Source organism: Phaseolus vulgaris, chromosome 7 (genome assembly GCF_000499845.2).
Source record: "Phaseolus vulgaris cultivar G19833 chromosome 7, P. vulgaris v2.0, whole genome shotgun sequence".
Classification (NCBI taxonomy): Eukaryota; Viridiplantae; Streptophyta; class Magnoliopsida; order Fabales; family Fabaceae; genus Phaseolus; species Phaseolus vulgaris.
In genome coordinates, this window is record NC_023753.2 from 36,743,212 (window position 1) to 36,767,038 (window position 23,827).

Here is a 23,827-nt window from a genome sequence, read left to right on the forward strand (position 1 = left end):
AGATTGATTGAAAAAATTCAAAAAAATAGTCTTTTGATCATGATTCAATAATAGAATATATTTTAAAGAATATAATTTGCTACACTTGTGATTTACATTACTCTTATCAAGACACACTTATTACAATATTATTAAAATTTTATTAAATAAAAACTAATTAATATATAAATTAATTTATATTATTAATAAATTAATAAATAATTTATAAATTAATATCTAATAAACTATTATCCGTTTTGGAGCTTAAAACTTTATCACATTTTGTTTTATTCTTAAAAGATGTTTCAATGGATTAAGAAAGGAATGTGTATATAAACTTATCTTAACCTCAACTCTTAAGCGATGTGGTACTATGTTAGACATACTAGAACACTCTCAAAGTTATAACTTCTAACTAATTAGATATAAATTTAAAACTATTTATCAATAATAAAAATTAATTTACATAACAATAATTATTTTATAACATGATGATTATAAATTTTTAATTTTGGGTTATGCTTGTGTCCTTTGTGTTGTTCTTGTTTTTCTATTTCTTTATTTTTCTCTCTCTAAAATCTCAGTTACTGTTGTTATTTATTCCTTTGATTACTAGTGTGTGCCCTAATGGAGATCCGACGTCGTTTTCCAATTCTCCTATTTCTTGTTGATATTTTTTTATTGTGTTATTTTCCCCCTTTTACTCTGCGTCATTTTTTCGATTTCTATATATGTTTTGCACGATAATCGTTATAATAACCCCAAAAACACCCCTCCAATGTCAATAATACCCTAATATAAAGATTTAATAAAAAAAAACTCATGACAATCAAATAATTTAAAATAATATATTTTTATTTATATGGATCACATTCTTCATATTAAATATATTATTTATAAAATTTTTTTCATTAGATAAGAGTTTATAGTACAAAAAGATAAAACTCAATTTTTAAATTTAGTAAAAAAAATTACTTATATATATTATTTATTTATTCTCAATCTTTTAATTATTCAAAATTTACATATAATAAAGTATATATTCTAATTAGTTGTTTTCTCATTAATATAATATAAGAGAATTTTGTATTAACTCATACTTATTATAATAATAATATTTTTATAAAATAAAATATTTTTATTTATGAGGTTCTTATTATTTATTTAATCTTTAATTATAGATTATGTAGTATTAACGTGTAATACATACATATTATTATTTTATTATTATTTAGTTTTTAAAAAGTTAAGAAATTATGGATAGTGTGATCTAGATATAAGAATCTCCTTTAAAGATAAATTATATTTTTTCTGTAAATGCAATTATTTTGTAGTGATCACTAAAAGATCATTTGGTGAACAATTTTAGCGATTGAAATACATTGGTTTCAAATTGTGATTGAAATAGCTACTAATTGACAACTCTCATAAATTTGAAACTGAAACAAAAACAAAATAATTTGTCTAAAAAAAAATCATTTAGTAATCGATTTTAACAACCAAAATAAGTCAATCATAAATTGTGATTGAAATAGTGACTAATTGACATATGTCACAAACTTGCAATCGAAATAATGATAGGATAATTTGTAAATGATATTAGCTTTTGCAACGACTCAAATAGTGACAAAAAATAATGGTAGCTAAATTTTAGTCACTAAATCAACGATTGTATGAAGTAAAAGAAGAGTGATGACAACGACAAAATAATGACTGAAAAATAATTTATTTTAGCAACCAATTTATTTGTGTTGCTAAATCATTCTAACAAATATCATTCAATGACCAATTTAAGTGACCTAAAAAGACTAATGCAAATCATGACTAAAATAACGACCAATTAACATCTGTCACAACTCTACTACCAAAACAAAAATGGAGAAATTTGTTAGTGGTGACAATCAAATAAACTAGCCTTATATTGAGTTCTTCATTTAACTTTCTTGTGCTTGCTTGTGAGTCATAATTTCTTGAAGTCTTTATCAAAGTTTGAACTCCCTCCTCTCTTTCTTGTTGTGATTCCTCTTTAATTAATTTATTAACACATCATACTCTACTTTTTAGAATATTGATAGAATATTGATATATGCATATACTTAAACTTTTATAAGATACAAAATAAATAAAAATTATGTTTTTATTTTAATTTGATCTTAGAATTGAAAAGTTTACCACTAGTCAACATATATAAAAAAATCTATATATAAACCTCCTAGTACTTTCAAATTATATCTCTTCTCCTTATTCCAAATTTTGGATACTACATACTATATAAAATCAATTTAATATAACAAATAATGCATAATAAAACCAAGGAGCGACTTATTCATGTGTGAAATTGCTTAGAAAATATTAAATTATTTAATATTGACAATATTGAATTAATTTATTACAAATAGTTACACTCACTCATTCAAATAAAAAGACACAATAGCACATTGAGTTAGTGCAACAATGTCACTCTAATAGGCAATTATTTTAATTTATTTCCACAAGGTGGAGTGCTGCACTTATGTGAAGGTCCAGAGGGTGGAACGGGCCCTTTGGGAAGAGTATGAAAATGTACGTTGTTAATGTTTCTATTACAAGGTGGACTACTGCACCTGTGTGAAGGTCCAGAAGGTGGAACAGGTCCTTTGGGAAGAGTATGGAAATGTATGTTGTTAATGTTTCTATTACAAGGTGGAGTACTGCACTTATGTGAAGGTCCAGAGGGTGGAACGGGTCCTTTGGGAAGAGTATGAAAATGTAGGTTGTTAATGGTTCTATCACAAGGTGGTGTACTGCACTTATGTGAAGGTCCGGAAGGTGGAACAGGACCTTTGGGAAGAGTATGAAAATGTATGTTTTGAATGGTTCTATCACAAGATGGAGTACTGCACTTATGTGAAGGTCCAGAAGGTGGAACAGGGCCTTTGGGAAGAGTATGAAAATGTATGTCTCCAATGGTTCTAACAGCTAATTTATGAGTAAGAGCTTTAATCACATTATTAAACTGAGTTGTTGGATTCAAGTCATGTTGAGCTTTAGGGGGAAAGGTTTCTTCCATGTTGAAATCTTGGATGTTATTCAAGGCAAATGTAACATTTGCTATGACTATATTTGAGAAAACAAGAAACAAAACAAATGAACTTAAGCTAATGGCCATTTTGGATTCCTTGATAAGAAAATGAGAAGCTCAATGCTAACATTTATAGTATACCATGAGAAAGAAATAAAATAGTATTAATAATAAAAAAGTTATTATTAATATGGAATAAAAATACTAGTTATATAATCTTGACTAATCTTTCTATATACCATGACTATACTCTTTAAAATGAATAGAAATCTTTAGAATAAATTTTAAATTTATTTATTGATTATTACATGTGTATACAAATTTGTGAGTAAATTTAATATGGATTACTACTTACATATGTATCTCTTATTAAACTTAACATTACATACAAATTATTGTTAATAGATATACATTCATGAGTAAATTCAACATTGTATACAAATGATTACCCTTAGATTAACAATATTGTTATTAATACTCTTATTAATATTATTAATAATATTAATATCAATATTACTTATAGATAAAATATTATCCACAACTACTTAGAGTATTACTCATAATAATAATAATAATAATTTTTCTATTTATTTATTGAATAATTTTTATTTTGAATTTAATGTACTTGTAACCTCAATGGACTCTGATTATGTGTTTTAATTATTTTATCATATTATTAGTATTACAAAATATCAATAATTAAATGTAATTATCTTAGTAGATAAAGATGATAATTTTATTAAACTGTGATGATAAAAAAGATTAGTTGAAGATAATCTCAACCTATACCACACATTTATTGTGTATTAAGTTATTATTTATTTAAATAACTTCAGTAAAGGATCTTCTCAATACATTGTGAGCACTAAAAAAGAAATGTATTAAAGTATATTTTATTAAATATGTTTGTTTGGTTCATTTTATCTTTATATCTTTATAATTTGTATCCACTTATGATTGGTTCTTCTTAAAATCATTAAGCTTTACACATGTAGGTCACCACCATTTGTTTCTTCTACTTAATAATTAATGGGAATCTAAAGTAAGCTTAATAATTATGATTATAATACAAGCTTTCAACTTATCTCTAATCATTAAACAATAAAGGAAAAAAAAGAGGAAAGATATGATTATTTGGATTGTGGAAAAGAGATTGAAAATATGATAATAATAATTATTATTATTTTATTTCTTTAATTATTATTAGTATTATTAATTAACAGTTACTCAAAAATAAATTTAACCATTAAATCACAAATCAATATTTTGAATAATGATTATTTCCATTTAAAAAAATATAGCATTTTTTAGTCGTTCCTACCTCGTACAATACAAACAACTGTAATGAAGGAAGAATTTGGAATTTGAAAATGTGTTGAACGAATTTATTTAAAAATTAGTTCTTTAGAACATTAAATATACTTTTGAAAAAGAAAGGATAAGATTTGACATTGATGAAAGTAAAAATGGGAGTGAAGAGTGAAAATTGGAAAACAATCATTGAAGATTCTTAATTAATTAATCTTATCAATTGATTTATGTGTTAATGCATGTTATGATTTGACCATCATACCTTAATCAATGATTTTAATGCTTTCACAATCATAACTTAGTCAATGATCTTATCTTAAGATTGATTAAAAAAATTAAAAAAAAATAGTCTCTTCATCATGATTCAATAATAGAATATATTTTAAGGAATATAATTTGATACATTCGTGATTTACATTACTCTTATCATCAAGACACACTTATTACAATATTATTAAAAATATATTAAATAAAAACTAATTAATATATAAATTAATTTATATTATTAATAAATAATTTATAAATTGATATCTAATAAAGTATTGTCCATTTTGGAGCTTAAAGCTTTATCTCATTTTGTTTTATTCTTAAAAGATGTTTCAATGAATTAAGAAATGAATGTGTATATAAACTGATTTTAACCTCAACTCCTAAGCGATATGGTACTATGTTAGACATACTAGAACGCTCTCAAAGTTTTAGCTACTAACTAATTAGATATAAATTTAAAACTATTTATCACTAATAAAAACTAATTTAGATAACAATAATTATTTTATAACATGATGATTATAAATTTTTAATTTTGGGTTATGCTTGTGTTGTTCTTGTTTTTCTTTCTTTTTCTATTTCTTCGTCTTTCTCTCTCTAAAATCTCAGTTACTGTTGTTATTTATTCCTTTGATTGCAAATGTGTGCCCCAATTGGGATACGACGTCGTTTTCCAATTCCCCTATTTCTTGTTGATATTTTGTTGTTGTGCAATTTCCCCCCTTTTCCTCTGTGTCATTTCTATATATGTTTCACGAGAATCGTTATAATAACCCCAAAAACAACCCTCCAATGTCAATAAAACCCTAATATAAAAATTTAATAATAAAAAAAAACTCATGAGAATCAAATAATTTAAAATAATATATTTTTATTTATATGGATCACATTCTTTATATTAAATATATTATTTATAATTTTTTTCATTAGATAAGACTTTATAGTACCAAAAGATAAAACTCAATTTTCAAATTTAGTAAAAAAAATATTACTTATATATATATATATTATTTATTTACTTTCAATCTTTTAATTATTCAAATTTACATATAATAAAGTATATATTCTAATTAGTTGTTTTCTCATTAATATAATATAAGAGAATTTTGTATTAACTCATACTTATTATAATAATAATATTTTTATAAAATAAAATATTATTATTTATGAGGTTCTTATTATTTATTTAATCTTTAATTATAGATTATGCAGTATTAACGTGTAATACATACATAATATTATTTTCTTATTATTTAGTTTTTATAAAGTTAAAAAATTATGGATGGTGTGATCTAGACATAAGAATCTCTTTAAAGATAAATTATATTTTTCACTTAAATAATATAAATTTACTCAATTGTGATTATAATTTAATAAATATATATATGTTTTTAAAAATTTACTTAGTGTCTTTTTTGTTAAAAACATCACTTAAAGAAGAATTTATTGTCGAAAAACCAGGACACTGCAAATTAGTGTTTTTTTATACCATATAATAATTAAAAAAAAAATACAATTAGTATAAACTTATCATATATGATATTAAATAAAAAATATTTAAAAAATACAGACAAACAAACACGATAACGACTATGTTTTTCTTAGTCATAATAACAATAATAAAAATCATATATTATCTAGTGTAGTAGTTATAGGTTTTATATTTATTCATGGAACGTGAATTTGATTCTCTCTAACATTAGATGAACATTGATGGGAAATATTACCTATGGATGGAAAACATTACCTACAAATGAGCATAAGTGGTAAACATGAATTATTTGCACCATATTATGTATGGAAACATAGAATTATATACACCTTTATTATGTATGGAATTTCGTTTGTAAATATAATTATTTTTGTAGTGATCACTAAAAGAAAGGTTATTTGGTGATCAATTTTAGTGACTAAAATAAGTTGGTCACAAATTATGATCGAAATAACAAATAATTGACATCTTTCACAAATTTGCAACCAAAACAACAACGAAATAATCTATTTACAAAAAACGTCATTTAGTGACCGATTTTAGCAATAAAAATAAGTGAATAAGAAATTTTGAGCAAAATAGCGGCTGATTCACATATATCACAAATTTTGACCAAAATAACGACAAAATAATTTGTAAATGATATTAGCTTCTGTAAAAACTAAAATAACTACAAAAAAATAATGGTAGCTAAATTTTATTCGCTAAATTGGTACATGTATGCAGTAAAACAAAAGTGATGTTGTCAGTGATCGAAATAAGGATAAAAAAGCAATCTATTTTAGCGACTTCAATTTGGTTTCAGTTGCTAAATTTGTACTAAAAAGATAAGTTACGGACAAAGTTGAAGCGACATTGAAGTTTTTAAAATTTCGGAGTTATAATTGATTTTTGACCCTTAATGTAGGAACATTAAAAGGATGATTAAACATTATAATAATAATCATCACAATATAATAACAAAGAGTAGTTGACGTATTCGTTATATGATATATATATATATACTCATGCGATTGACATGATTAACATTAAATAACATTAAAAACAACATTAAATATCAATAAATAACATTAAATAGTTTTAAATAACATTAAAAAATATTAAATAAAATTAACAATAATAATTAATGATTAAAACAAATTTCATCACAAATAGTCCAAAATTTAGTCTTCAAATTAGTCACTCTAAATTATTTTATTTTAATTAATGATTTAATCCGAATAGCGACATAAAAATTGGTGGCTATTTCCATTTACCTTAGCCATTGATTTAGTAATAGAATTTGCCATCAATTTTTTGTTGCAAAATTGGTCTCCTAGAATTAGGTGACCAAACTCTTTCTGATAAAAAAAGCGAACGATAGAAAAAGTGGTTTGCAATTAGGATTTTCTCTACCACATGTATTTAATCACTATTCAGTCACAAATAAATTTAGCAATTGACTTCTAAACTTTAGCAACTGATTTGGTGGTTGTTAAAATTCATTTTTTTTTGTGTGTGTATTGATATGTGTATATTTAAACTTTTATAAGATAGAAAGATAAATAAGACTTATGTTTTATTTTAATTGATCTCAACATTTAAAAGTTTACTACTAGTGTATATATATATATATATATATATATATATATATATATATATATATATATATATATATATATATATATATATATATATATATATAAACCTCCTAATACTTCTGAATTATATCTCTTCTCCTTATTCCAAAATTTGGTAGTACATACTGTATAAAATAAATTTAATGTAACAAATAATGCATAAGAAAACTAAGGAGCGACTTATTCATGTGTGAAATTGCTAAGAAAATATGAAATTATTTAATATTGCCATTATTGAATTAATTTATTACAAATAGTTACACTCACTCATCCAGAAAAAAAGACACAATAACACATTGAGTTGGTGCAACAAGGTCACTCTAATAGGCAATTAATTGACTTTATTTCCACAAGGTGGAGTAGTGCACTTATGTAAGGGTCCAAAAGGTGGAACGGATCCTTTGGGAAGAGTATGAAAATGTTGGTTGTTAATGGTTCTACCACAAGGTGGAGTGCTGCACTTATGTGAAGGTCCAGAGGGTGGAACGGGCCCTTTGGGAAGAGTATGAAAATGTACATTGTTAATGTTTCTATTACAAGGTGGAGTACTGCACTTGTGTGAAGGTCCAGAAGGAGGAACGGGCCCTTTGGGAAGAGTATGAAAATGTACATTGTTAATGTTTCTATTACAAGGTGGAGTACTGCACTTGTGTGAAGGTCCAGAAGGAGGAACGGGCCCTTTGGGAAGAGTATGAAAATGTTGGTTGTTAATGGTTCTACCACAAGGTGGAGTATCGCAGCTTTGTCCAGAAGGTGGAATAGGCCGTTTGGGAAGAATATGAAAATATATGTTTCTATTGGTTCTGATAGTTAATGTATGAGCAGGAGCTTTAATCACATTGTTAGACTGAGTTGTTGGATTCAAGTCATGCTGAGCTTTAAGGGGAAATGTTTCTTCCATGTTGAAACCTAGGATATTATTCAAGGCAAATGTAGCATTTGTTATCACTATATTTGAGAAAACCAGAAACAAAACAAATGAGCTTAAGTTAATGGCCATTTGGATTCCTTGATAAGAAAATGAGAAGCTCAATGCTAACATTTATAGTGTGCCATGAGAGAAATGCAATATTGTTAATAATATAAAAGATATTATTATTATTATTATTAAGTAATAAAGATATAATCTTGACTAATATTTCAATATACCACGATTATACTCTATAAAATGAAAAAAAAAATCATTACAAAAATATATAAAAAGTTTAAATTCATAAATTAAGGGTTATATTATAATTATTTTATCAATTAATATTCATAAATATTTGTATTTTAACATGAAATATTACTGAAATATGACACTTATCATTTGGCTCTGGCTCTGGGTTCCTAATTAACACAATTGCTTCTATCATTTTCATGTTCTTTTATGATGTAACATAAAATAAAATTTAAGCAACCACAACTGTTAATTTATCAGTAAAACTCTCAAAACTGTTTAGGGTTTACACACTCACTTGGTTTACTCATTCCTTATTGTTTTATCATTCTAATTAATCATCTTGTAAGGATTATCATATTGTCTTTTCCAACCTGTGTTTAATTCATTTCACTATTTAATATTTAAACAAAAAATCATTTTTTCCATAATTCAAATTTAATATTGTAGTTTTTTATTTAAGAAAAACTAAAGCTAGAAAACCCCTCAATAATTAACTTAAAACTGAAAATAATTCAAGAATAAAGAATAGCAATACAAGACATTTAAAACAAAATATAACAAAATAAACAAATAAGCAAATAAACATAAATAAACAACTAAAAAATAAAATAAAAAATAAAAAATTGAAAAGAAAAGAAAACTAGAAAAGTGAAATCATATTTTTGTTCTTTGTGCTCAATCTTCTCTTCCTACTAAAGAAATGTTTTGGCCCCTTGCATTGCATAATCTTCAAGTGTTCTTTTAGAAGGTGATGATTGCTCTTCAACCATGTTGCTTTCCTCTTGAAAAATAAAACAAATATGAAAATAAAATAAAATTAAAAAATAAAACAAAAACAATTAAAATATTTATAATATTTAGGAATTTGTACTAAAAAATTAAAATGTTCCCTGAGAACAACGTCAAAAACTTGATAACTATTTTACGACAAGTGTACCATGTCAAAAGTAAGAATTTGTCCCTAATGATGGATATTGAACTCACAAAGAACAGTTGAATTATCAAGTATAAGATTCACTAAATAGAAAACATAGTAAAAAAGTTTGTTGGGAGTTTGTTTTGTATGATTGCAAGAATTGTGAAGAAGCAAAATAAAGAGTTTGTTGGTTCAATTGGAAAAATTGGGACTGAGGTTCATCCTTCTTAATCTTTTTGTATTTTGAAAAACATAATAATATCTCAGCCCTTGATTGATGTTGATACCCATATAAAATTCATTTATATTGACTTTTCGTATATAAAATTATTAAAATAGTTTCCTAAATATGACACTGTCAATCTGTCAGTACATTTAACATTAAATACGAATTATTATTAATGGATCTGTATCCATAGATAAATTCAACATTACATACAAATTATTACCCATAGATAAACAATATTGTTATTAATACTCTTATTAATATTACTAATAATATTAATATTAATATTATCATTATTACCAGATACAAACCCGTCCAGAAAATATTAACTTTTTAAAATATAGGAATTAGAATTAATTTTTAACCTTTAATATAGGAACTAAAAATAATGATTAAGCATTATTACAATAATAATCATTACATGACAAGGATTCTTTAACGTATTGGTTATTTGTAATAGATATATACTCATGTGATTAACATTAATAATCACATTAAATAACATTAATAATAACATTAAATATCATTAAATAACTTTATATAAAAAATAATAATTAACAAACAAAACAGATTTCATCACAGTACTAATATTTCCGATCCCTCTTCATTCCTTACCTCATGCTTCTCTATTTCACAACTTAGATCACTATCCTCTTTCTCCAAAATGTCTATTTTTTTTGGCTTTTAATATATGTTATTATAGCTTTTAATATATGTTTTTAATCATATATATCTTAGAAAAGTACTAATTTATAACTCATGATTATGCAACAATAAGTTATTCCTTAACTGGAAAATAAATAAAAAATTAGTGTTCAAAGATTTATTTGACCTTCCCTTAATTCATAAAAAAAATTGTTAATAAATTTATTTATTAAATTATATTACCTAGTAGACAACTCGCTTAATCAATACAAGTGTATCTGTATTTTTTATTTTTTATTTATTTATATATAATAATATTTAATATTAAAATTGAATAAACAATATTATTATTCACACACTTATATTATATTATTAATATAAATTTAAGTTCATTTTAAAAAATATGAACACATGTAAGAAGACATATAAATTTCATCAAAACATAACTAACATAGTAATATTACATGGTAAATTACCAATTATTCAATTTAATTTTATTTTGATTAAATATAAATTTTAATCAAATTAAATAAATTTTTAAAAAGCATATTATCACCAATAAAAATAAAATTATAGTATGGAGCACTAATAAGTTTTTTAAATAAATTTTAAAACTGCTACAATAGTGGAGAGTAATTAGAAATAATAACTGTATTGCACCTCTTAAACGGATAAATTCACTATCTAGCACCATTTAGACTTTTATTTCCCTAACTAGCACCATTTTGTTTTTATTTCCCTATCTAGCACCCTTTTGTTTTTATTTCCCTATCTAGCACCCTTTTATTTTTTATTTCCCTATCTAGCACCATTTCAAAAATAAATAAATAAATAATAATTTATTTATTTATTGGTAATTTTAATTTTGAATGCATTAAAAAATAAATATTTTTAATGTTTAAAATAGTTAGAAATATAAATTTATAATTAATGAATAAAGAAATGAGTTTTTATAAAATAAAATAAAAAAATTAAAATGTTTAGTTTAAAATTATTTTTTTTAAGAATGAAGAAAATAAAAAATTAAACCCTACAACAACATAAAAGTTGAATCTATAAAAATAAATTACTATTTATTTTTATTATTATTGATGATGTAATCATGGTAATTTCAAGTAAAAAAATACATGACATAATTACAAAAAAAACAAAGTCAATTAGTATTAATTAATAGTGGATACACAAGTAATATTAAAGTGTCTATCCTAAATGCAAAATCTTAAAAAAAAACTAATGCAAATGTTACACTTAATGCTTAAAAATGAGAAGCAAAAAATGAAAAAAAAAAGTCTAGAAAATAAAAACAGCGACAATAAAAAAAAAAGAATGGTAGAAAAAAAATAATAACTAAAAACATAAAAGATATAAAACAAAGGCAAAACAAATTAAGATAAAGATAAAAGATATAAAAATAAATCCAAATAAGATAAATATAAGAGATATAAGGCGATACTAAATAAGTATATGTTGATCATAAAAATGAAAATAAATGAAAGATGATAATTCATTTAATATTTTTTTCAATGGTACATTAAATAGTTTGTTCGAAATGAAACATAATTAATGACAAGAAATGCACAATCCAGTAAATGTTGGGACATATTCTTTATGTGTGTTTTGATGTTTGACAATATGAACATTCTTTTTTGGATCATGTTGTTCTTTTATGTTCATATCAGTCCTTATTTAACTTTGTTTTTTTATAATTTTGTCATGTATTTTTTACTTGAAATTAACATAATTACATCATCAATAATAATAAAAATAAATACTAATTTATGTTTATACATTCAACTTTTATGTTGTTGTAGAGTTTAATTTTTTATTTTATTCATTCTTAGAAAAATAATTTTTAAACTAAACATTTTAAATTTTTTTTTTGGTAAAAACACATTTCTTTATTCATTAATTATATTTCTAACTATTTTAAACATTAAAATATTTATTTTTTAATGCATTCAAAATTAAAATTATCAAAAAAAATTAATTTATTATTTTTTAATTTATTTTTGAAATGGTGCTAGATAGGGAAATAAAAAATAAAAGGGTGCTAGATAGGGAAATAAAAACAAAAGAATGCTAGATAGGGAAATAAAAACAAAAGAGTGCTAGTTAGGAAAATAAAAGTATAAATGGTGCTAGATAGGGAATTTACCCCCTCTTAACAGTTCTTTCAAATTTAATATTAACTATTTTTTTAATTTTAAATTTAAGTAATTATAAAATAACGAAATAACCAAAATAAAATAATAAAATGAAATATTGATATAAAAATAAAATAGGAAAATAAATTTATAAAACAAAAAACAGTTATAATGGAGAATCCACTCCAGGTATAAGTATAGAGTATAGATAACCAAAATAAATTAATAAAATAAAATATGAAGTAAGGATAAAATAGGAAAAAAATGTAGAGAATATCTTGAATTTTGTATTTAATAGAAAAGGAGATCACTTTAAAACATAAAAAATATACCAATTTCTCCACTTTTCTCTACAATAAATAAAATAAAATTAAAAATTAAAAAATTGTTTTATTAACTTTTGAAATTATAAAATGTCCAAATAACCAAAATAAATTAATAAAATAAAATATGAAGTAAGGATAAAATAGGAATAAAATTTAAAAAATATCTTGAATTTTTTATTTAATAAAAAAGAAGATAACTTTTTAAAACAGTAAAATAACATATCAATCTCTCAACTCTCCTACGAGTTAAATGATAACAAATAAATTAAAGTTTTAAAATTAAAAATTGTTTTATTAACTTTTAAAATAATAATCAAAATAAATTAATAAAATAAAATATGAGATAATGATAAAATAAAATAAAAATTTAAAAATATCTTGAATTTTTTATTTAATAGAAAATGAGATAATTTTTAAAACAGTAAAATAACGTACCAATCTCTCTGTCAGTTAAGTGGGAATAAAAAAATAAAATTTTAAAATTAGAAAACGATTTTGTTAACTTCTAGAATAATAAAATATTCAAATAACCAAAATAAATTAATAAAACAAAATATTAAAAAAAAATAAAATAGAAAAACAATTTAAAACATTAGGAAACCTTTATATATACCTATAAATTTACTTTTTATAAGTGTTTAATTGTTTTATAAATTTAATTATTTTATGTAAAAATGTTAATTATAATTTTTTTTAAATAAATAAAAAACAATATATATATAATTACTTTTTTTATTCAATTTGGATAGATTTTTCAAAAATACCAGAAAATTGAAATTTGTTTACAAAACAAAACTTTAAATATCTTATAACAAAATTGTCAAACATTTAATAATAAAAAAATCGATAACTAAAGAAATTGTTGTGAATTATTTTTTCAGTTGATTTAGTTTTTAACACCTTATATTAGTTAACAAAATTTAAAAGAACTGCAATGCAATTGTAGTGAATAATGATTATTTTTCACTTTATCTTAAAAAGTAGATTCTCTTCATTCCAAACATGCCAAATCTAGAAAATAAACATAACAGACAGAAAGTGTTTATCTATGACCTTTGTGCAACAAAAACTCTGTCTTTCTACAAAATAAAAACATAAATTGTATAAACAAGAATCATGTTTTTTTTATAAAAATTTGTTTGATTATGAAAATATGATGATTATGCTGTTTGTTCCTTAAAAGGGTTGAAGTGCAGAGAATGAAAAGGTGAAAATTGAAAGGAGAATGAAAGATTGAGAAAAGGGAAATGAAAAGGTGAAGAAGAAGAAGGAGAAAGAAGAGTGGATATGGAGTTACCTTCACCAGAGGAACTCATGCCTTTATCCCAAACCCTAATAACCCCTCATCTTGCCATAGCTTTTCACATAACAAACCCTTCACACAATCACCACCACCAACAATTTTATTCTTCGCAAGAACCACCGCAATTTCCACTTCAACCACCTTCCGCCGCCGAGGAGGAACCGGCGCGGACGCTCAAGCGGCCGCGGCTGGTGTGGACCCCGCAGCTGCACAAGCGCTTCGTGGATGCCGTGGCCCACTTGGGGATCAAGAACGCCGTTCCCAAGACCATAATGCAGCTCATGAGCGTCGACGGCTTGACCCGCGAAAACGTCGCCAGCCACCTCCAGAAATACCGCCTCTACTTGAAGCGCATGCAGGGCTTGGCCGGAGGCTCCGCCGCCGACTCCGCCACCGACCACCTCTTCGCCAGCTCGCCTGTGCCGCCGCACTTTCTGCAGGCCACTGCCCGTTCGACCTCCGAGCACTACCTGCCCTTTGTGCCGGCGTTGCAGCCGCACCGCCACCACCAGCAGATGGCGGTGGCCGCACATTTTGGTTCGCCGCGGAATGCGCAGTTTGAGCTACCCATTCTGTCGAGGATTGGCGCTTCGGTGCCGGGTTACGTGGAGGATGTGGAGTCAGGAAGGAGGAAGGTTCTTACTTTGTTTCCACCTGGAGATGATTGATTGAATGTGATCAGTGGTTGATGGCAAGGTTCTATATTGTGGGTGCGGTTGCGATTTATTAGCGTTTTTTGATTTTGTAAAAAATTGTTGACAAATGTTGTTGATGCAGTTACTTACAATAGTGGTTAACTTCAAAACACTTGAAGTTGTGACTGAAATTGCTTTTGATAAGGATGGTTTTTTTATTGTTGGTCAATGGTTGTAGTTATTATCTTTGTCTGAACTGTGTAGTTTCCACCACTTGAAGTTAGTGTTTGATGGTGTACTTAGGTTTGGTTAAGGCCAAGGATTTTAAGAACTTTCTGTGATCACAATTTCTGGCTCAATTTCAAAGCTTTTGAACTCTTTGCAACAGCAATTGAGGCTGCATTTGTCTGCAATGACAACGATCTTGAGGACATGGCATTTTGAAACCTTGGCTAGTGTCTAAGTAGGTCGTTTTGTTTTTTAAGAATTGCGTTAATGGGTCATGCTTAGGTTGAATAAACAAGTTTCTTGTAATCATGAGAGTTTTGAATTAGTTGTAGATTCTGCTATGACACCCTTCCTATAGACAATGGCAACCTATTTGTAATTAGTAGCTGTCTATAGACACTTCTGGGAGAAATGATGTTTTGTAATTCTTTTTGTGTGAATCAGTAGTTTTGTTTATCTTGCTTTATCCAGTAGTTGTTGTCCATAGATCGGCTGCATTCAAAGCAATCTAGATTCTGTGGTGTTACCAATTGTGAAGTTTTATATCAGCATTGGCAGGAACAAGTTTTCTATTTAGGAGCCTGAGGATAGTAAAAACTGTGCTTTGTGCTTGTTGGAGGAAGCTAATCAAATTGGCCCATTGGTTGAGTTCTTCAAGCAGATCCAGGACACACTCGAGTTTCAAGTTTTGTGCCCTGTTTCTTGTTAGAAGGTGATTTTATTCTGTTTGGCTCTATAGAAGAATTAAATGTGTAATGGAAAGCAAATTAAAATTCAGGTTATATTTCCTTGCTGGTTTAGTTTTTTGCAGTTATTTGAACTCAAGAACACTAGTGCTCATAAATTTCTAGCTTTGCCATGCTTAAAAACAAGCAATAAGTTCATCTTTACCTAGTCATGAATTTCTTGTTTTGTTAGACAACCAGATTTCCTCATGTACTTAGGTTCCTTAGTGATTGGACGATCAATTTTCCCATAACAAGGATCTTAGCAGTATATACTATATTTCAGAAGAACGAGGGAAAAGATGATGTTCTAACCATTTGTATTGACTTTGTTTTTGGTGCTCTGAATGACAGTAAGATGCATTTGTTGACACAGACTCTGAGATGCAGTAAAACACAGTAACTGAAGAAGCTGTCATGTTCAATATATTTGGAATTTCGGCATATAACTTAGTTGGCATATGAAATTGTGATTGACTCAGGATTCTCAAAGAACTTACAAAGACTAAACTTTTTGACTCTTATAATTTATTTTATGTATTTAAGATCATATCCTGCTTCAGTTTTTCATCAGGTAGTGTCAAAATGAATGTCTAGTTGCTGAGTAACATGTTAGCTGTATCTGCAACGCCATTGTTTTCTGCTACTCGAGTTCTTTGTCTAAATTTTCAGAGTTTCAGTGTGTGGTGTTCGTCATCATGTCATGCTCCTTATGTCTGGCTTCAGCATGAAATGGTCTTCTCATGTTAAATGTTTGAATTTGTATTCTGCTAGATCAGTTTCCATTAATCAGTGTATCTTTTCTATAAGAGTCTAATGCTTAATGGATCAACATATTAGCAAAGTTACTACAGTACTCTAATTTTTGAACATCTGTAACATTTTTTCTCTCACAGAATTGTAGACTGTATTAGTATATTTCAAACCAGTAAGAAAGTTAACATAGAAATAAAAGAAAATAAAAGGAAAGGAAGATTCTTACAGAATGTGACGAAGATAACAGTGTAATTTAATGAATGTGAAAGAAAATGGACTGAATTTAATAGGGCTTTTTTTCCTTCACTTCCATAATTTTAAAATGATCATCTTACCTATTGTAAAGTGACTTCTAAATTATTTATCTTAGAAATCTTCTGAAGCAAGGTTTCAGTGTGTTCTAGAACAGGTTTTCTAAAACAAACTTTTCAGAATATTTATGATATTTTTCAGAATCAGAAAAGCTTCCAACTAAACCCACCATTTTACTCTTTCTCTCTTCTTTCAGAGAGGGTACAGTCTCTCTCTCTCCCTTTTTAATATTTTTTTCTTGTAGTTTACGGGTACAGTTAGTAATCATAGGGTGCATGAAGAACAAAGGCATGTGTTTTGAATAGAGTAGCCGAAAATTAACAAGGAATTGTAGAAAATTCCTTTTTATACCCCATGTTTTTCTTTTGCATCCTTATAAATTTTAAAGGCAAATGCTCCCTGCACCCAACACATTTTAACCTGCACCCAACACAATTTTAAAAATTCCAAAAATGCCCTTTCTTCCGAAAATAAAAATCCAGAATTAAAAATAATATATTCCAGAAAAATATATCCGGAAGTGGTTATTGAGTTTCGGAAATAAAAATCTGGAAACAAAATTTAAAATTCAATTCTGGACAAAAAAATTTGGAATTGATAAATAATACATTCTGGAAAAAAAAATCCAGAAAAAAGATTATTGTATTTCGGAAATAAAAATCCGGAAACAAAAATGAAAAACTCATTCCGGATAAAAAAATCCGTAATATAAAATTTCGTTCTGGAAAAAAAAATCCGGAACACATATTTCGAAAATTTTTTTTAGGATAGTTTCGTCTTTTCCGCTGGAATCGGGTGCAGTGATATGGTGCAGGAAGCAATTGCCAATTTTAAAACTCCACTTTGCCCTTGGGTTTAAAGTTCTTGTTCAAATTGTCCCGAATGGTATAATCCAGAGCTTAGAAAAGTATACTTAATTACACAGTCTAAAACAGTAATTTGGAAGTGAATTTTTATTTTTGGATTCTTCAATCCGAAAGTTAATATTGTATTTCATATTACACGGAAAGCTTTTTTTTTTTTTTTTATGTAAAAGAATTATTTTTAAAAATTACAAATTCAGAAGAGACTTCCAATTTCTCATCAGTGACTTCTGTACAATTTAGAAATAACTTTTGGATTTACATTTTTAAAATAAAAAAAATTCTGAATTGTGAAATTTGATTAAAGGTCATTTTTTTTTTCAATTTTTTTTTAAATGGTACAATCCAATGACAAAAGAGAGTCCGAACATTTCTTTCATAATCTAAGGGCCAATTCTGAATTCCATCATTTTTTAAACTCCAAATTGCCTGGTCATCTTTTTCAGATGACTGTTTCTTCGTGCACTTCCATATATTCTTCTCCCACCTCCATACATTTTCATATTTCCGAAAATATCCCTCTGTAATATTTTAGACTACGTAATTCAAAAGTCTTTTCTTAAATTCATAATTAACTTCTGGATTACATAATTCGAAAATCTTTTTTCAGACGCATGATTAGTTTCCAAATTATGTAATCCGGAAGTCTTTTTTTATTCTGGATTACATAATTCGGAAGTCTCTTTTAAATGCATGTATGGATTACATAATCCGGAAGTTATTTTATGGGAGTGGCACAATAAATTAAAAAAGTATTTTCATGTTGTGTATGGGGTGCCAGAAGAACCTATGGAGGTGCAGGAAGAAACAGTCTTTCAGATTTGCATCCAGAATGAAAAAAACTTCCAGACATTACTGTACTGCAGATTGTTATATCTAGTAATTCCAGATTTTTATATCCAGAATTATGAACACTTGTTTGTCTTGCAGATATAAATATATCTAGAAAAACAAGGATAAAACAGACCTTTTCTTAGACATTTTCTTTGTAGTGTTGGATGTAGGTCATAATTGGTCTGGTGGTGGTGGTGCAGGGAGAATTAGCCTAATCTAAGACTCAACACATGGACAAGAGAAGGTGGAGGTGGGGTAAGAAGGAGGCGGTGGCAAAGAGTGGAAGCAAAGGGGTAGGGCATTACATTTTAATATACATTCAATTTCCACTATAAACTAAAATTTGGAAAAAACTATTCATACCATTAATAATGATAATCACAGAACATTTTTATTTTATTTTTAACAAGTTAAACAATTATTAACAAATAAAAAAGACATAGATGATATATACTAATATTTAAACCATGGATGGCACATTAGATAGTGTAACAAAATATAATTTTTGATATACTTGAATAACAGTATTTCACTACAGTTCAGTATAAAATGTGACTAGAAGAGTACCAAATAACAGAAAACCTAAAATAGGAACATGGGGTCTATAACAGTGCACAAAAATTGTATCTAACTCTGAAATAACTTCTGCACCCAAATGGAAAACTCCCCCCTAAACCTCATCTAGTAATTTTGTGAATAATCAAAGCTCAATGGGCGTTGACCGAATGGAGCCTGCAAAACACCAAAAACTATAGTAAGACAATCTGTAAAAATGTGCTAATTTGATCACTAGAACATAAATGAAATCATTTTCATTCACCTTCCTTCCCAAAACAATTTGATAAGTGTAAGTTTAATATATAAATCAGTTAAAAAGTACAAATCTATAAGCAGTATGTAACAAGGAGTTGAAAAATATGCAATAAGCAATAACCACATGCATACAAAAGAGAAAAAACTGAGATAATCATACAGTGTCATATATGGTAATTGATGTTCAAATAATGGGAGCTGAAAACCACTGTTCACATTCAACAGCAACATAAAAATTAACTGTAGATTACCTGGAAAATAGCATGTCTAAATTGGTCATATGAATGTGCATACATCATTGAAGCACTAGGCCACTGCAGGTAAGTAACATCACTAGATGCCTGATTCAATCCCGTGACACAAAAAGGATTCATCATAGGACTTGAAGGAGGTCCATAGCCAAGTGAAGCTTGATTTGGTGACATCTGACTCAATTGATTAAAAGCAATGTCATGCTGCATGAAAGGATGCTGCATTTGTTGCAAATTAAAAGGCATCAAGTTAAGGGAAGAAGGTGGAATACCCCTGGCATACCTGCATTATGAGATACAAAACGGTAAACAAACTTCTCAATAAAAGTTAAAACTCAACTAAAACAATCAGCCACTGAATAAAGGCAAAAACATCCAATATCTATAAGCATCAAAAGTGAAAGTTCAAGTGTAGACTGCCATTAGTGTGTCTGATCTATGCCGTGAAATATGCCACAACCCAATAATTCATAACTCTCAGCATTCCTCTCCCACACAAAGAAGCCATTTTACTTTCATTTTACAGGATTTTAGGGATGCAAAATAACATGAGAACCCCAAAGGTTTTATAGACATAATGTAGGCTAATATTATTTAATTTTTCTTAAGCTCCGTTAAAATGGTATCCTATATCCCTCACACTCTCCATACCAGTGGCCAACCCCAAACCACTACATGGATAGTGAATAGCATGATGACTGCTATTCCAAAGACTTAAGGTATAAGCTAAATATAAATGCTCAAAATATAAATTATGCTAAAAAGGCATGGACCACTGTCCCACTCAGCTTCTGTGAGAACTCACAAGAGTAGAGAATGTATATACAACCAACATAATCTTCTGTGGGACAAAAGAGCAAAATGCAGGCAAGTTGAAAAGTGCACCAATTTCTATAATATTTAAGGGCACTACTAAATATTACAATAAAATGTTGAAAAAACTTAGTGGTGTGGTTGTAACTGTTAACACATACGTAAATGCAATACAGGTTCATACTTCTGAGTATGCACATGACAGAAAAAAAAGGCCAAAAACCATATGTTTGCAACTTCTCCATTGATTGCTACCACAACTCTCAAAAAAATCAAATAACACACTGCAGTCATAGAACAAACCTTCCATAGTTACGATCATAATCTGGATCACTACGGTCCTTTTCCCTATCTCTGAATATGGCAACTCGAGTACAATTAATATCCCTACCAGTCAAGAACTTTTCAGAATCAACCACAGGGATCTTGCTAGTTTCATTCTGATCTTTGCTTATAAGGAAATTTTTCTCTTCTGTTGAAGCCTGGGACTGAGTATCATCTGAATCACAACTTCTGGAGCTACTAAAAATGCGTGCTCGTGCCCGGTCATATTCCTCCTTCCTCTCTTCCACACTTCTAAGAACATTGTTTTTCTTTCCAACTCCATTGGCTTCATTTAAACCGGTTCCATTTGGCCTAGGCCTTATGGCAATTTTTATCTGCTCAGGTTTATCATTTTCCAACTGTTTAGCAGGTATTATTTCAGATAAGCGGACCACAGGATACCTGCTTTCAGCTAACTTTCTGACCATAATCCTGGTTCCCTGACCATCTAAGCCATTATCTTGGACCATTGTTTGCATACCATAGTGCTGAGCAACACGATGTGCAGCCAGTCTGATATATGAAGAAGGAAAATGTTGAAATTCAAAATGCTGCTGATCTGCATTATTCAGGAACCTTTGGATATCCAACTCCATTCGCAAAACTATGGCAGTGAAACAAAGTAGTAGGTAATGAAAAAGGAAAATATCAAGATGTACAATTACATATTGGAGGAAAACTAAAAGCAAACAACCCAAAACATAGCATGAAAAAGATATTAGCACAGGAAATTATAGTCATGACACAAAGAAGGATGGCAACCACAAGTTCAAAGAAAAAACCCATGTTTTTCTATAATGCTCCTATATATTAATCCAACCATCCTCTACCAACCAAAATAGGCTACACACTTAAATACATACAGTAAGAGGGGAAAAAGTCAATCTCAGGCTCTTTTGACACAATCATGACCACCAATGAAAAGCAAAAGATACATTATTTTCACAAATTGTGCAATTATTATGATATTAAAATGGAAGTTGACAGTTTCAAATTAAAACACTATGCTATCTAAAAGCAGGATGATTACAACCTATTGCAGTATCATGTCACCTAAATCCTATTTCCAGCCAAGATTTTAAACCTTCCATAGGTACGAGGAGTGTGCTACAATTAATTGATCCATGGTGGGTACTATCTTCCTAAAAACTCAAATTATATACATGCTAGTCCTAATTCAATAACTTCAGAATTTAAAGCTTCCTCTATCATCAGCCCAGAGTAATTCATCAAAATTTACATGAACGCAAACATACTTGACCCACATACATTCTCTCCTTCAGATTATGAAGTTATCTGCAACATCAACAACGAAGCCTTACACTACCTGATGGGATCTATTACATGGGGATGGAATTACACCATCATGCTATATTATAAACCGTTTTTTCTGTAACATAAACGGCTACAATTCAACAACCCAGGTGTCCAAATCATCCCAGATCTGACATAACAAGACCTACCCATAACCCTAACATTAAATTAAAATCAAAAAACGATAAAAATTGGGTCATATCTATCCAAAATAAAGAGAAAGAAAACCCAAATCCACTCCAAGCTATAATTTTGATGCATACCCATTAACCAGAGCAGTAAAATAAAAATAGCAAACAAACCACCCAAGCAACAGAAATTCGTAAACAACATAAAAAAAAAGTTTCGAAATTAAGAATTGAGAGAGAGATAGAGAGAGCACTGACTGGTGACACGATGACGAGGGTTCTGAAGCGCCTCAATCAAGAAAGGGTCAACCAATGACTCCTTATCTTTGAAAGCAGAAACGTCGCCGTTTGAGATAAAGGAGGAATCCATGACGCCAATAAGAAAGCTCTGACCCAGAGAGATAAAGGAAACGGCGGCTTCAAAGGTTGTGCCTTTTTGGTGTTTCCTTCTGATATGGGTTCAGAAGGAAGAAAAGGTGGAAGATTTGTGGTTGTGGCCTGACATAGAGAAGAGATAGGAAAAAGGAGGCTCTTGGGTTTTTCACCACCCCTCTCTGTTTCTCTCTCCAGCAATAAGGAGAGAAAGAGAAATTTCAGAAGGAAACAGGGGAGAATATATATAGAGATAGCTACTCAAATCTTCGATGTGAAAATGACAGATACAACAAAATCACACCCCAAAATCTCCATTACTAGGGTTGGTGGTGTAGGTGTCAAAAACAAAATTATGAACAAAAATCTATCATCAAAAACACTTTTTTTTTCACACAAATCTATCTCTTATCTAATGTAAATATGTTATTCTGTTTCCTATATCCTATAATATAAAAAGATTCCTCTTTTACACGGCATGGATCCAGGAATTGTTTTTTTTATATAAATATATAAGATGGCAAGTGATTTATTTAATTTTATGAAAAAAATTTAATTTTTGTACCCTTTTTTATTGATAAAAAAACATAAATCAAATTATTTATCTATATGTGTTATTTCTAATTAGGGTAATAATAGTTATGATTTTTCATTTTAATAGGTTAATATCACCACATCTATCAAATACATATGGTCTCACAACATTACTTTTTTAGAGACAAGTAAAAAACATGCTTTACTTTTTAGGATTATTATTATTATTATTATATGAATTTTATTTACAATAACGATTTGATAAGATTAATGTTATAAGTTTAATTAAAATAAGGATTTTAAAGAATGTTAAAATAAAGTATATATACTGAATTAAAAAAATATAAACAAAAAATAAGAAAACTGTAAACAAGTAAATATTGAAGTTTTCATGTTAAAAGTTGACTAAACTAAGAAGCATAAGAATAAAATATTAAAGTGCAATAAAAGTAAATTCTGGTTTTTTTTATG

General features: G+C 27.7%; 2 protein-coding genes across 2 annotated transcripts; one reads left to right on the plus strand and one right to left on the minus strand.

Annotated features, from left to right (window-relative positions):
* The first annotated feature begins 14,303 nt into the window (after nucleotides 1–14,303).
* LOC137830481 (transcription factor MYBC1-like) lies at nucleotides 14,304–15,318 on the plus strand. Its single transcript, XM_068637853.1, has one exon. It carries the CDS (start codon nucleotides 14,439–14,441, stop codon nucleotides 15,120–15,122), a length of 684 nt encoding a protein of 227 aa, XP_068493954.1. The 5' UTR covers nucleotides 14,304–14,438; the 3' UTR covers nucleotides 15,123–15,318.
* A 3,973-nt stretch (nucleotides 15,319–19,291) lies between these two features.
* On the minus strand, nucleotides 19,292–23,264 carry LOC137830482 (uncharacterized). The gene is made up of 4 exons (XM_068637854.1): nucleotides 22,709–23,264; nucleotides 20,988–21,612; nucleotides 19,872–20,154; nucleotides 19,292–19,539 (listed from the first exon to the last, which is right to left on the minus strand). The coding sequence occupies exons 1-4, from the start codon at nucleotides 22,818–22,820 to the stop codon at nucleotides 19,489–19,491; spliced, it is 1,071 nt and encodes a 356-aa protein (XP_068493955.1). The 5' UTR covers nucleotides 22,821–23,264; the 3' UTR covers nucleotides 19,292–19,488.
* Nucleotides 23,265–23,827: the final 563 nt, after the last annotated feature.

Coding starts and splice junctions, on each gene's coding strand:
- LOC137830481 (XM_068637853.1), top strand. CDS start 14,439: ATGGAGTTACCTTCACCAGAGGAACTCATGCCTTTATCCCAAACCCTA.
- LOC137830482 (XM_068637854.1), bottom strand. CDS start 22,820: ATGGATTCCTCCTTTATCTCAAACGGCGACGTTTCTGCTTTCAAAGAT. Junction 21,613..22,708: donor CCCTCGTCATCGTGTCACCA/GTCAGTGCTCTC, acceptor TCACTGCCATAG/TTTTGCGAATGGAGTTGGAT. Junction 20,155..20,987: donor TATGATCGTAACTATGGAAG/GTTTGTTCTATG, acceptor CTCATAATGCAG/GTATGCCAGGGGTATTCCAC.